Raw genomic sequence first — 14,388 nt, 5'->3', positions numbered from 1 at the left:
ACTATAAGGAACTGTCTTTAATTTTTCTTAGTTTATACTTTATTTATTACCTAGAAGTAAAGGTGTTATAATGTATTATTCCACAATAAGTTTCAGTTTTATCTCCTAGAGAATTACATAATAGTAATAAAACACAAGAGGCGCATTGGCTTAGATCAGCTCTCCTCAAATGCCTTTAAGTATAATTAAAAATCACAGTACCTTGAAAGATGATAATACCATTAAACACAAGATTCAGTTAGTACATGATTACTTCCAAATCAAAATTTAAAAGATCTTAGTTTCAGAGAATATTACTGTGGTCATTGTTCTTCATTATTAAAAGCAAAACAAACATACTAAACGCTGACATGGAAAGAGGAATGAGTAAGAAAGACAGTGGTTGTGAGGGAAACTAAGGTTAGGTGAGGAACTGGAAATATTTTTAACAGTGCTGTGAGTAGGAATCTTTGAGAGGAGAAATGTATAAGAAGGATTTTTTAGGGGCAATTATTTTATCTGGCCTTTGAATCCCTTGAGGATACATATTATTTTTAATGATAGAAAGTAAATATGGTTTCCAGATATGAGAAAATAAAAACATCAAAGAGAAACACATTTACTCTTAAACTACCCATTTATTATAGAGCAAACAATAATTATATCATTTTGTTAAGCAACAACTACTTTATTTTTTAAAAGATTTTATTTATTTATTTATTTATTTGAGAGGGAATACAAGCAGAGGGAGTAGGAGAGGGAAATACAGGTGTCCTACAGAGCATGGAACCCTAATGTGGGGCTCAATCCCAGGATTCACGATCTGAGCCAAACGTAGACGCTTAACTACTGAGCCACCCAGGCACCCCCACCACTACTTTAGAAAATAGTAGGATTTTTAACTAAGCTGAGATACCATGACATACCTTCCTAAAATACAGTGAAGCATATATTTCTAAATTTCCATTTTTTAAAAAGGGAAGGTCATACAAATCAAATAAAATGAAGAACCTCACTGCCAAACTGAAGGAAAATTATTAAAATTGAGTGAGAAGAAACTACAGCATTCCATTACTCATAGATCAAAATATAAAACAAAAAAATATAAAACAAAAACCATGACTTTTAATGCACTTGCGTAAACATAAAATTCAACTTTCATTTTTAAAAATTATCTTTTTATTTTATTTTTTTTTTAAAGTAAACTCTACCGCCAACATAGGGCTCAAACTAATGACCACCAGATCAAGACACATGGTTCACCAACTGAGCCAGCCAGGGGCCCCTCAACCTCCATATTTTTAAGAGAGAAAGAATTATTGACCCAGGTAGATGAGATGATTTGTCCAGGGATGGGAAAGAAAGTATGAAAAGCCAGATATACCAGTTCTTAATGGAATGCTCTTTGATAACCTAAATATAATATTCACCTGATACTAACTCCTGACTTATATTCATGATAAATGATTCTAGCCCCCCTTCCCCTTAGTGAACACTTAGAGCTACTAAGATATAATTCGCCAAGATTAATTTCATAAGAACTGATATATTCACAAGGAAATATGAAAAATAGAAAAGATGGGGGTAAACAAAGGAGGCAGCTAAGTAAATAAATACATGTTTATTTTAGCAATAGCTTGTAAGTATATTGTGAAGGGAATTTACCTGGGGAACTGTTTCTTCTCCTTCATCTTCAAATAAAGCCTGAGGTGCTGATAGAAAATCCTTTTTCTCACAGCTCTCCTGGCTGATGAGCGTGTCCGCATAGTTGGGCTGGGGGAAGATCAGGTGACTCTTGCGCGAGTCCGCGGTGAGGGACACCTCGTGCGAATAGGTCCGCAGGAAAGCCCGCACCCCGTCCACGCCCACGAAGTGCGAGGCCGGCACGCCCACCAGCCCGCCTCCTGAAGCCTGAAGCACACGCGACTCGTGCCAGCGCCTCAGCCTGAGCGCCAGCAGCACGATGACGAAGGCGAGGAAGACGCAGGAGACGGCCGCCACCGCCACCACCAGATAGAGCGTGAGGTCCGCATCGTCTGGGTCGGCGGGGGTCCCGATGCTGCCCAGGTCCGCCAGGACGTCGGGGATGCTGTCGGCCACGACCACGGTGAGCGTGACGGTGGCCGACAGAGGGGGCTGCCCGTGATCCTGCACTGCCACCACCAGGCTCTGCTTGAGCGCGTCTCTGTCCAGCAGGGCCCGCGCTGTGCGCACCTCGCCCGTGTGCAGCCCCACCGCGAAGAGCCCTGGCTCGCTGGCCTTGAGCAGGCGGTAGGACAGCCAGGCGTTCTGGCCAGCGTCTCTGTCCACTGCCACCACCTTGGTGACCAGGTAGCCGGGCTCTGCGGATCGGGGCGCCAGCTCCACGCCTGTGGAACCGTCAGTGGGAAGAGCGGGGTACAGGATTTCGGGGACATTGTCGTTCTGGTCCAGCACAAATATGCTAAGTGTCACATTGCTGCTGAGTGGAGGGTCCCCACTGTCGCTGGCTGTCACCAATAGCTGTAGGTCTCTAACCTGCTCATAGTCAAAGGAGCGCAACGCATACACGATGCCGGTGTCAGAGTTGATGGAGATGTAAGAGGAGAGGGGTGTACCCTGAAGAGTGTCTTCGGTCAAAGAATAAGTTACATGGGCATTGTCATCACTGTCAGGGTCATGGGCCGACACAGAAATGATAGAGGCACCTCTGGGATTGTTTTCAGGAATATAGGCAGAGTAGGACACGTGAGGGAAGGTGGGTGGGTTGTCATTGATGTCTGCCACCTGCAGCAAAATGTAAGCATCCGAGGACAGAGATAGTTTCCCTCCATCTTTAGCAGTCACAGTGATGTTGTAAAAGGAAAACTGTTCCCTGTCAAGGGCTCTGTTTGTAACCAGTCGGTGGTAATTGTCCACTGATCTTTCTAACTTGAAAGGAAGGTTCTCAGGAAGTGAACATGTGATAAATGCATTCATCCCAGAGTCTCTGTCATGTACATTGAAAAGTGCAATTATGGTTCCTGGGGGAGAGTCTTCAGGAATTGAGCTAGTAACAGATGTCATGTAAAATTCTGGGGCATTGTCATTCACATCCAGAACTGTCACAATAACCTTTGTCCTGGTCAGAAGGCCTGGACCATCCTGAGCTTCAATATCAATTTCATGGACTTTGGCATCCTCAAAATCTAGACTCTTTGTGATTGTTATCTCTCCAGACGTTGACTCAAGCTCAAATACCTGTGAGGTTTCTCCTGGATTTTTCTCTTGATAATATGCCACTTGAGCATTGTATCCCTCATCTGTATCAGTGGCAGTCACTGTGAGTATCCGAGTGCCCACGGGAATATTCTCAGGAACACTTACACGGTACTCGGGCTGTGTAAATACAGGCGCATTGTCATTCACATCTAGGACGGTCACGCGGATGCAGGAGGTGCCGGATCGGACTGGGCTGCCTCCATCCAAAGCCACAAGGACGAGGTGGTGAACGGCCTTCTCCTCTCGGTCCAGGGCAAGTTCCAGCACCAACTCAGGGTGCTTGTTCCCATCCACTCCGCTTCGCACATCCAGGGAGAAGTGGTTATTTGGGTTCAGTTCGTACTTCTGAAGTGTGTTTTCTCCTACGTCTGCATCATGCGCACTCTTTAGGGGAATTCGGAATCCCGGGGCAGTCGTTTCACTTATTTTTAGCTCTAGTTCCTCTACTCCAAAGTGAGGGGCATTATCATTAATATCTGTTACTTCCACTTCTACTGAATAAATGTTTAATTTGTCTTCCAGGAGTATGTTAAAATTCACCAGACACTGCACACTCTGAGCACAGAGCTCCTCTCGGTCTATCCTATCCTTGGTGACCAAACTGCCACTTCGCGGGTTCAGAGCAAAAAGCTGTGTCCTACCTCTGGAGACGATGCGGACTCCACGCTCTGCCAGTGCCAGGGGCTCCAGCCCCAAGTCCTTGGCGATGTCACCCACAAAGGAGCCTTTGTCGGTCTCTTCTGGCACAGAATAGTGCATCTGCCTAGCTCCAACTTCCCACAAGACAGCCAAAAGAAAGCAGAGCAGGGTAAGCCTTCCACATTGTGGCAATTTTTGCAGAGCCGCCATTTCTTCTGCTGCAATCTTTTCTCCCACGAAACTTCCAGCACCCAGTGTGAGATTCTGAAAGTCTTTATTCCTCAGGGTCTGAGGGAACCAGGATCACAGGACCCAGGTCACTGTAGAGAGAACTTTCAGCTGCTGGACTGATTTTTCTCCCCCGTGCGGAAGCTTGGGGGCCAAGCGCCCAGCCCTTTTTGTTGTGGGAGCAGTAAAGTTGGACTGGGTGTCTTGCAGGCTTTTACTTCTAAGGTGGTCAACAGCGACGCTCAGAGGCCTAAGTAATTTCTGCACCCTCTAAGGCAAACCCAAAGTTACTTCTTGCTTGCTAGCTTTGTGACTTTCAAGTTGCTTTGAAGAATCTTAGTTTTAAGATACCTTAGAAGTAGCTCTTTCAAGTCAGGAGTCTTTTTCTCAAAATTAATAAGAATGTTTAAACAAATGTGACCTTGATAGTAGTTGCTAGGGAAGTGTTACTACTGAACACTCAAGGCATCCATCAAGGCTGCTTCTGCCCTTGCTCCAAACATCTCCAACTTCTTATTTTATATTCAAAGACTGTAAGATCAACTTTAGAACATTAGCTACATTATCTTCTAAGGTCATATATTTTGGATTTCTGTGCTTGATGCCTTAGAATTAAACTTCAACATCTGTATTTTAAAAAGTGAATTATCCAACACTTAATTGGGTGACTATTGTATACCCGGCAATTTGCCTGTTTGTTCCCCATTTGTTCATAAGAAATGATGAACCTGGGCGCCTGGGTGGCTCAGTGGATTGGGCCGCTGCCTTCGGCTCAGGTCATGATCTCAGGGTCCTGGGATCGAGTCCCGCGTCGGGCTCTCTGCTCAGCAGGGAGCCTGCTTCCTCCTCTCTCTCTCTCTCTCTCTGCCTGCCTCTCTGCCTACTTGTGATTTCTCTCTGTCAAATAAATAAATAAAATCTTTAAAAAAAAAAAAAAAAAAAAAAAAAAAAAAAAAAAAAAAAGAAATGATGAACCTGATTAACATGGTCCTTGCTCTCAGGAAGCTTACAGTATAGGGGAGGATACAGAAAACTCAATGGAATATTTTAATAGAATATGTTAACTGCTACAAAGGTGGGAAACACTGAGCAATGGAAAGGGGTACATAAGAAGGGTATCTAACCTAGATCTCGGGGTCAAAAATTTCCCAAGACATTACTGAAGATGTCGTAAACGGTAGGAGCAAGGTAGGAATGGGTGAAGAGGCTGGAATAGTGTTCTAGACCCTCAGCACAAATGGTTGGAGGTGGAAGGTCGCAAGGAAATGTTAAGGAAAGCGAAGGGGATTTTTCTATGTTCTTCTTATTTTTTTAAAGATTTCTTTAAGAGAGAGCACAAATAAAGGGGAAAGTCAGAGGGAGAAGGCAATTAGACTCCCCACTGAGTGGAAAGCCTGACCTGGGGACCCTAGGACCCTGAGAACACAACCTGAGCCGAAGGCAGACGCTTAACTCACTGAGCCACCCAGGGGCCCCTGTTCTTTTTCAAGATTGTTTTGGCTATTTGAGGTTCCTTGCTACTTCGTATGAATTTTAGATTTTTTTTCTATTTCTGCAAAAAAAAATCACTGGGATTTTGATAGGGATTGCACTGAATCTGTAGATTGCTTTGGGTAGTCCTCTAAGTTTTTGTAAGTACGCTATCAGGTTAAAGATGTTTCCTTCAATTCCTATTTTGCTAAACAATTTTAATCATGTGTTGAATATTCTCAAGAGCTTTATAATGCCTCTATTTAAATGAATATGTGGTTTTTTATCTTTAATTTCTTAATATGGAGTTTTGCATTATTAGATTTTCTTATATTAGAATATCCTTGCATCCTTAAAATAAACTCTATTTAGTCATAATTATAATATTATTTTTTAGTATGTGGTAGATTGGGTTGGATACTGTCTTAATTAAAATTTTGAATCAACTTCTTAAATGAGATTGCCCACTTCTGATCTCACTTCAGTCTGTTTATCTTTTGGTTTCTTCCTTGTTGAACTTTTTTCATTTTTATTTTTATCCATTCCTCTGAGAATGGAAAAAATGGAAACCAGTGATATTGACTCACCTTGTTTTCTAGTAGGGCCTCTACTTTTTTAGATTTTTAAAATCTTTTCATCAACATTGTTTTGATGTTTCGGTACTCATTGAATAACTGTTCAACATCCCTTACTGCAGTTCTCTAAAGAATTACTGTTTTGAGGTGCTTTGGTGGCTCAGTTGGTTAAGCGACTGCCTTCAGCTCAGGTCATGATCCTAGAGTCCTTGGATGGAGTCCCCAATCAGGCTCCCTGCTCAACAGGGACTCTGCTTCTCCCTCTGACACTCTCCTCTCTCACACTCTCTCTCTCAGATAAATAAATTTTAAACAATCTTTAAAAAAAGGAATTATCTGTTCTTTGTCTTTGGCAATAGCTGTTTTTACTCTGATATTATTTCCCACTCATGCTTCTTGCTTTGAATCAAATTGTTTTATTTTCCCCCAGTCTCTCCTGCTTTCCTTTCTCCTTTTCCAAGTCTTTGTTGTTAATCAGAATTTGGGGTTTTCTTTTAGAATCCTTAAAAACAATTTTTTTAATAGGCCATCTGCCTACTCTATATTAGTCCTAGCACTGGACTTCACAGAATTTTAACTTCTCCCCACTGGTCTCCGTATGACTTTTACTGTCTGCTTCTATTGCTTTATCATCAGAATTCTTTCTTGTTTGTATATTAATAAGTTATACTCTAAGCATTGTTTTTTCCCTATTATTTTCTTAAAGTTTATGCTGATACAATGTTTCTTTTTTTTTTAAGATCTTATTTATTTATTTGACAGAGAGAAATCACAAGTAGATGGAGAGGCAGGCAGAGAGAGAGAGAGGGAAGCAGGCTCCCCGCTGAGCAGAGAGCCGGATGGGGGACTCAATCCCAGGGCCCTGAGATCATGACCTGAGCCGAAGCTCACAGAGGCTTAACCCATTGAGCCACCCAGGTGCCCCGCTGATACAATGTTTCTTGTTTGCCTTGTTTCTTGAGTGTCTTGCTAAACTCACTTATTTTAAATAATTTGTTTTGTTTTTAGTTATTTTATTTGTCTATAAATTTACCCCTAGGTACTCTTTCAGCTGTATTCCACAATTTAATTTTATTTTATTTAATTTTAAATATGCTCCACATCCAACATGGGGCTCAAACTCATGACCCTGAGATCAAGATGCATGTTCAACTGATTGAGCCAACCAGGTGTCCCTGTATTCCACAGTTTTAAATAATATTTTAATTTTTTTCCTTTGTTTAAAAGATTTTATTTATTTATTTACAGACAGAGATCACAAGTAGGCAGAGAAGCAGGCGGGGGGAAGGGGGAGCAGGCTCCCTGCTGAGTGAGAAGCCCCATGCAGGGCTCAATCCCAGGACCCTGGGATCATGACCTGAACTGGAGGCAGATGCTTAACCATCTGAACCACCCAGGCGCCCCTAATTTTTTTTCCTTTCTAAATAGTTCTTATTTCCATTGTGGTTTTTTAAAATCCAAGAGTAATTTAGGGGTATAGATTTAAGTGTCCAAACTTTTTTTGTTTCCCTTTTACTATTGTTAAATATTTGCTTTGTAATTTTCCAATTTTATTGAGGTACAATTAATAAATAAAATTGTAAGATATTTAAAGTGTACAACGTGATGAGATCATATATGTATACGTCGTGAAAGGATTCCCCTTATTGATTTAATTAACACATCCATCACCTCAAATATTTACTTCTTTATATGTGTGAGAACACTTAAGTTCTCTCTGAAAAAATTTCTATTATACAACAAAATTTAATATTATCAACTGTAGTCATATATAATAGATATAATGTTATATATGTTATATAATAGATACTCAGGACTTATTCTTTACTTTTAAAGATTTTATTTGTTTATTTGACACAGAGAGAGAGTGTGTGTGTGAGCACAAGAAGGAGGAGCGGCAGGCAAAGGGAGAGGAAGAAGCAGGCTCACCACACAGGAAGACCGAAGCAGGACTCGATCCCAGTACCATGGGATCATGACCTGAGCTGAAGGCAGATGCTTAAGGACTGAGCCACCCAGGAGCCCCAGGCCTTATTCATCTTACAACTGTAAGTTTGTACCCTTTTACCTACCTGTCTCTATTTTCCCCACCCCAGCCTTATGGATTAAGTACATGTTATAAGGCACATATATTATTGATACTTTGAAATTTACTCTTTTTTATGACTATGTAGTAAATTGCTGTAGATTCCAGGTGTTCATGTAAAGAACAGCTATTCTGTATTTGTTGTACATAGGATTCTATACAGATTTATTAGATCAAGCTTATAGATTCTATTGCTCAAATTTTCTGTATGCTTAGTAATTTTGTCCCTGTGGGGTATATTATTTCTTATGACACTGAGTTTAAATCTCTTGGTATTCTTTTCAAAGCTATATTGCTCAGTGATGGGGGCCTATATTTTTTATATCTTTTGGTTTGTCTGGTTTTTCATAATTATGAGCAGTTCATTAAAAAAAAAAAACCACCATTGGGGCACCTGGGTGGCTCAGTTATTAAGTGTCTGCCTTCGCTCCGGTCATGATTCCAGGGTCCTAGGATCAAGCCCCACATCGGACTCCTTCTCAGCGGGAAACCTGCTTCTCCCTCTCCCACTCCACCTGCTTGTGTTCCCTTTCTTGCTGTGTCTCTCTCTGTTAAATAAATAAATAAAATATTTTTAAAAATCACCATTAATGTTTGTTGTCTTAAACACTACTTGCTGTTATATTAACACTGACATGACTGCTTTCTTTTGTGTGTCCACATATATATTTTTATTTTCACTATTTTAGTAGAATTTGCTTTAAGCATATATCTTATTGGCAGAATATTGATGGGTTTTAAAAATCATCCAGCTTCGTAATTTCTGTATTTTAATAGCTAAATTTTGCTAACTTATATATATATAAAATAAAAAATTTTAAATTAACAGGAGCTGAGAAAATCCAGAATTGAAATAACTAATGTAACTTCTTTTAATGTCACTTTTTAAAAAGATTTATTTATTTGAGAGAGAGAAAGAAAAGTGCGTGCACATGAGGAGGGCCAGAGGAGCAGAGTCAAGCTGACTCCCTGCTGAGCATGGAGCCCATGGGAGGGATCCATCCCAGGACCCTGAGGTCATGACCTGAGCTGAAACCAAGAATAAGATACTTAGCCAATTGAGCCACCCAGGTGCCCCATGAAATAACTTATGTTATTGAGAGTGTACTCCAAACAGAAAATAAAAATAAAAATCAATGCTTAGACATATAGAAGGATGAGAGAATTTTTTTAAAAAGCCATTAGACAGAAAACAGAGATACCTTAAATTAACGACAATTTGTTGAAAGTATCTCACAAGCAACAATAACTCCAGAAGACGATGTTTCAACATTTTGGTTTGTAGATTTATTGATTTATTGTCAGAGAGAGTGAGCACAGGCAGACAGAGTGGCAGGCAGAGGCAGAGGGAGAAGCAGGCCTCCTGCTGAGCAAGGAGCCCGATGTGGGACTCGATCCCAGAACACTGGGATCATGACCTGAGCTGAAGGCAGCAGCCCAACCCAGCCACCCAGGTGTCCCTGGTTTGTAGATTTATTTTAAGTGGAAGAGTTTCTTAATTGCTCTCTCTCTTCTATTTTCTCTCCCACTCTCCCTCCCTTCTGGGTTCAGGGTTTTGTCTCTTATAGTTTTAAAATTGTTTTTATTCCAGGTCCCAGGACATAAGTAGGTCTTTTAATCGTGTGCAGCAGTAGTAGTGTCAATATTACAGCTCATGTCTAAGAAACTTGGTGTTCATCTTCTGAAGCTAGCACCTGTATCCACTTTCCACCTTTGGTCTGCAGGTTGCAAAAAGTCATGACCACAGGAATTGGTAGGCAGCATTTTCATGCAATTTCTCCCTGTTTTAGGTAGTTGAGGGGCCGAACTGCTTATTTTCGATTCTAGTAGTAAGTCTGTAGTAAGTCTGGCTCAGGTTCCTTGTTTAACCTGAAGCACTCTGTCCCTGTAACAGTGCTGGAATGACCTCCTGATCTTATGCCTGTATCTAAGCCAAGACAAGAATTCCCATTTAGTGTGGCTCACCACTTTCTGTTCCATCTCTGACCCATATATATATTTATCTTTTATCTATGCCTTACCAAGCTTTTGATTTCTTATTTTTATAGTTTGTTTAGCTCTTTAATTTATTGGCGCAGAGAAAGTTTATCAAAGCACGGACATACTCCCCTATGATACATTTCTTGAGAAGAGTTAACACACACATTAAAACGGAATATATACTTGGTTGTTGTTAGTCGCTTCCATTATAGGCATAATATACAAGTCAGGAGGCTTCAAAACAACTTCTCAAGTTGCATAGTAAATTTCCTGTCATTCACTTTATTACCTCATTTCATAAGTTCTTAAACATCTAATATATTCCTCAGAATACATGAATTATCTCAAACTAAAAGATGAAACAAAGGGCTAAGATATTCCACAAAAATTCCCAACATATATATATATATATATATATATATTCCTATAAGTTAATCCTAACACAACTAAAAATAGTATTTTAGACAACCTTTACCTCTTTAAATGTCCCCAAATAAAAGAGGCCTTGCCAGATGACATTTATTCTAAGTTTAGGGATAAATTAGTATTTATAACTGAGAGAAATTTAAAGCATTGTTAGTCACATAAATATTGGTGGATCTTTTCTAGTCAAACCCTATCCTTTCCAGATAAGAGAATGGTAAAACAAGAAAAATTAAATTATTTGAACAGAGGAAAGCAAGAAAATATTAGAAGTTGTATTTTCTTGTTTCTGATGCAATGCTCTTCATTGTAAAAATATTTTATTTATGTATTTGAAAGAGAGATCACAAGTAGGCAGAGAGGCAGGCAGAGAGAGGGAGGAAGCAGGCCTCCCGCTGAGCTGAGAAACCGAGGTGGGGCTCGATCCAGGACTCTGGGATCATGACCTGAGCCAAAGGCAGAGGCTTAACCCACTGAGCCACTCAGGTGCGCCTGGATATAAACATTTAATAATAATTTCCCAGAATCTGTAAATAGAAATCTACAAAAATACGTGGGTAATAGAACTGTTAATAGTAAAGAGTGACAGTAAATAAACTCTGATTATTTTTACCTAGAAAAATTTAGTAGAAGTTTACCTGAGAAAATGTTTCCTTTTTGTCTTCAAGTAAATCCTGAGATACCAGAAGAGGCTCGCTTTTCCCACAGCTCTCCTGGCTGATGAGCGTGTCCGCATAGTTGGGCTGGGGGAAGATCACGTGACTCTTGCGTGAGTCCGCGGTGAGGGACACCTCGTGCGAATAGGTCTGCAGGAAAGCCCGCACCCCGTCCACGCCCACGAAGTGCGAGGCCGGCACGCCCACCAGCCCGCCTCCTGAAGCCTGGAGCACGCGCGACGCGTGCCAGCGCCTCAGCCTGAGCGCCAGCAGCACGATGACGAAGGCGAGGAAGACGCAGGAGACGGCCGCCACCGCCACCACCAGATAAAGCGTAAGGTCCGCATCGTCTGGGTCGGCGGGGGTCCCGATGCTGCCCAGGTCCGCCAGGACGTCGGGGATGCTGTCGGCCACGGCCACGGTGAGCGTGACGGTGGCCGACAGAGGGGGCTGCCCGTGATCCTGCACCGCCATCACCAGGCTCTGCTTGAGCGCGTCTCTGTCCAGTAGGGCCCGCGCTGTGCGCACCTCGCCCGTGTGCAGCCCCACCGCGAAGAGCCCTGGCTCGCTGGCCTTGAGCAGGCGGTAGGACAGCCAGGCGTTCTGGCCAGCGTCTCTGTCCACTGCCACCACCTTGGTGACCAGGTAGCCAGGCTCTGCGGATCGGGGCGCCAGCTCCACACCTGTGGAATCATCAGTGGGGAGAGCGGGATAAAGAATTTCCGGTGTGTTGTCATTCTGGTCCAGTACGAATAGGCTCAACGACACATTGCTGCTGAGCGGCAGGTCGCCACTGTCACATGCTACCACTCTCAGTTGAAAGTCCTGTAACTGTTCATAGTCGAAGGATCTCAGGGCATATAAGACTCCAGTGTCTGAGTTGATGGAAACATACGAGGACAGAGGCACTCCCTGGATGGTGTCCTCCACCAAGGAGTAAGTGACTAGTGCATTCTCATTGCTGTCGGCATCATGGGCTGTTGCAGAAAAGAGGGAAGCACCTTGAGGATTGTTTTCTAGAATAAAGGTAGAGTAGGAGTCCTGGGGAAAAACAGGAGGGTTGTCATTGATATCTGTCACTTGCAGTGAAATGTGAGTTTCAGTAGATAGAGCTGGAGTTCCATGATCTGTTGCTGTTACTGTGATGTTGTACCTAGAGGTAAGTTCTCTGTCCAGTGTTCTTTCTGTCACTAAATGGTAAAAATTATCATCCAACTTTTCTAATTTAAAGGGTAGATTTCCAGGAATGGAACAGGTAGTATCACCATTGTCTCCAGAGTCCTGGTCATGCACACTGATAAGAGCAACTATAGCTCCAGGAGGAAAGTTTTCAGGGACTGAAGTGGTGACAGAGGTCATGGTCACCTCTGGGGCATTATCATTTATGTCCAGAACTTTGACCAGCACCTTAGCTCTGGCCATGAGGCCTGCCCCATCCTGAGCCTGAATTTCCATTGAATAAATTTTGTATTCTTCAAAATCCAGGGCTTCCTTATTTGATATTTCTCCTGTGTAAGAATCCAGCTGAAATATCTGGGCTATTTTGTGGTCTATATTGTGAAATGAGTACGCTACTTCCCCATTGACTCCTTCATCTGGGTCAGTAGCTTTTACTGTAAGCAGCCGAGTGCCCAGTGGCACATTCTCTGGGACACTCGTGTGGTACTGTGCTTGAGTAAATGCTGGAGGGTTGTCATTTGCATCTACCACCTGAACATGAATGCGGAGTGTTCCTGAAAGGACTGGGTTGCCCCCATCAGAGGCCGTGAGGAGGAGGTGGTGCATAGCTTCTTCTTCCCTATCCAGGGGACTCTGCAGCACCATCTCTGGGAGTTGGGATCCATCAGCTCCCTGTTGCACATCCAGGTAGAAATGAGGATTGGAGCTGAGCTGGTAGCTCTGCAGTGAATTCATACCCACATCAAGATCTTGCCCCAAAGGTAGAGGGATCCTGGTACCTGGAGTAGTTATTTCATTCATTTTAAATTCCACGTCCTCTAACTGAAACTGGGGAGTGTTGTCATTAATATCAATTATTTCCACTTCAACAGGGAAAAGCTTCATTTTATCCTCTACCAAGATGTTAAAACTCACCAGACACTGCATACTCTGTGCACAGAGCTCCTCCCGGTCTATCCTGCCCGCTGTGACCAAGCTGCCACTTCGAGGGTTCAGAGCAAAAAGCTGCGACCTACCTCTAGAGATGATGCGAACTCTGCGTTCTGTGAGCTCCTGAGGTTGCAGCCCCAGGTCTTCAGCGATGTTGCCCACGAAGAAAGCTTTGTCTGTCTCTTCTGGCACCATGTATCGGATCTTTCCAGCCCAAGCTTCCCACGACAGCCCCAGAAAAAGGCATAGCAGGAACAGCTCACTGCAGCTGAGCTGCTTCCCCCGAATCACCATTGCTCTCTCGCTTCGTAGTTTACTCCCAGTCCGGTACCGAGAGTATTGTTTCTCTGTTCTTCTGAGCCTAAATTAACCGAATTTTCAGAAGATTTCAGAGCAGAAAGTGGTCCAGAAGTAGGGTCTGGGAAGCTTCAGGGAGGCTGTTTTCAATCTGACGATGATGGAGGTTCTAAGAAGCTTTTTTTTTTTTTTTTTTTTTTTCCCCCTTTGGGGGTGAGAGTGCGCACGCGCAGCCTGTATCTCCCAGACTGGTGAACAGCGGCGCCCAGAGTCCTCACCAGTTACTACACTCATAGATAATACTGAAACTTACCTTTGTTAACCTCATCTATCTTTCCTTAAGTCTTGGTTTATTGTCAAGGAAGTAGTTATTGATAATATAATATAATATAATATAATAATGAAAATGAGAAACTATTATGTTTATTTAATCATATCTAACTGTTACTAAATTGCAATATACAGTAGAATCTCAATATACCTAAGCTATCTGTTTTCCCTGTTTGCTATTCAGGTAATATCATCACAAGGAACAAAAATCATACCTCCACTTCTCTAGTATATCTTGACCACTTGACAGTTTCTCAGGCTACGCAGAAGAGCAACTACCCTTTGGTGAATCAAATAAAAACTAGAGGATAAATAAACTTTTAAAATGTAAGCTAGACTTTTAAAAATTGGACTGTCCATTTTCTTTCCATTGTGC

At 42.2% G+C, this 14,388-nt stretch overlaps 1 protein-coding gene across 2 annotated transcripts in view; it reads right to left on the bottom strand.

Annotated features, from left to right (window-relative positions):
• Positions 1–13,888, bottom strand: part of LOC131832177 (protocadherin gamma-C5) — a 183,059-nt gene extending 169,171 nt beyond the window's left edge. Inside the window, exon 1 of one of the 2 annotated variants that reach the window (XM_059174857.1) lies at positions 11,259–13,888. In XM_059174857.1, coding sequence (XP_059030840.1) covers positions 11,259–13,679 — 2,421 coding nt within the window. In that variant the 5' untranslated portion in view covers positions 13,680–13,888. Of the gene's footprint in view, positions 1–1,644; positions 4,578–11,258 lie in introns of those variants that run through there. The other variant, XM_059174849.1, reaches the window with a different exon arrangement.
• Between the last annotated feature and the right edge of the window lie 500 nt (positions 13,889–14,388).

The sequence above is a fragment of the Mustela lutreola genome, chromosome 5, assembly GCF_030435805.1.
Source record: "Mustela lutreola isolate mMusLut2 chromosome 5, mMusLut2.pri, whole genome shotgun sequence".
NCBI classification, from domain to species: Eukaryota; Metazoa; Chordata; class Mammalia; order Carnivora; family Mustelidae; genus Mustela; species Mustela lutreola.
This window is presented reverse-complemented; position numbering and strand designations above follow the sequence as displayed.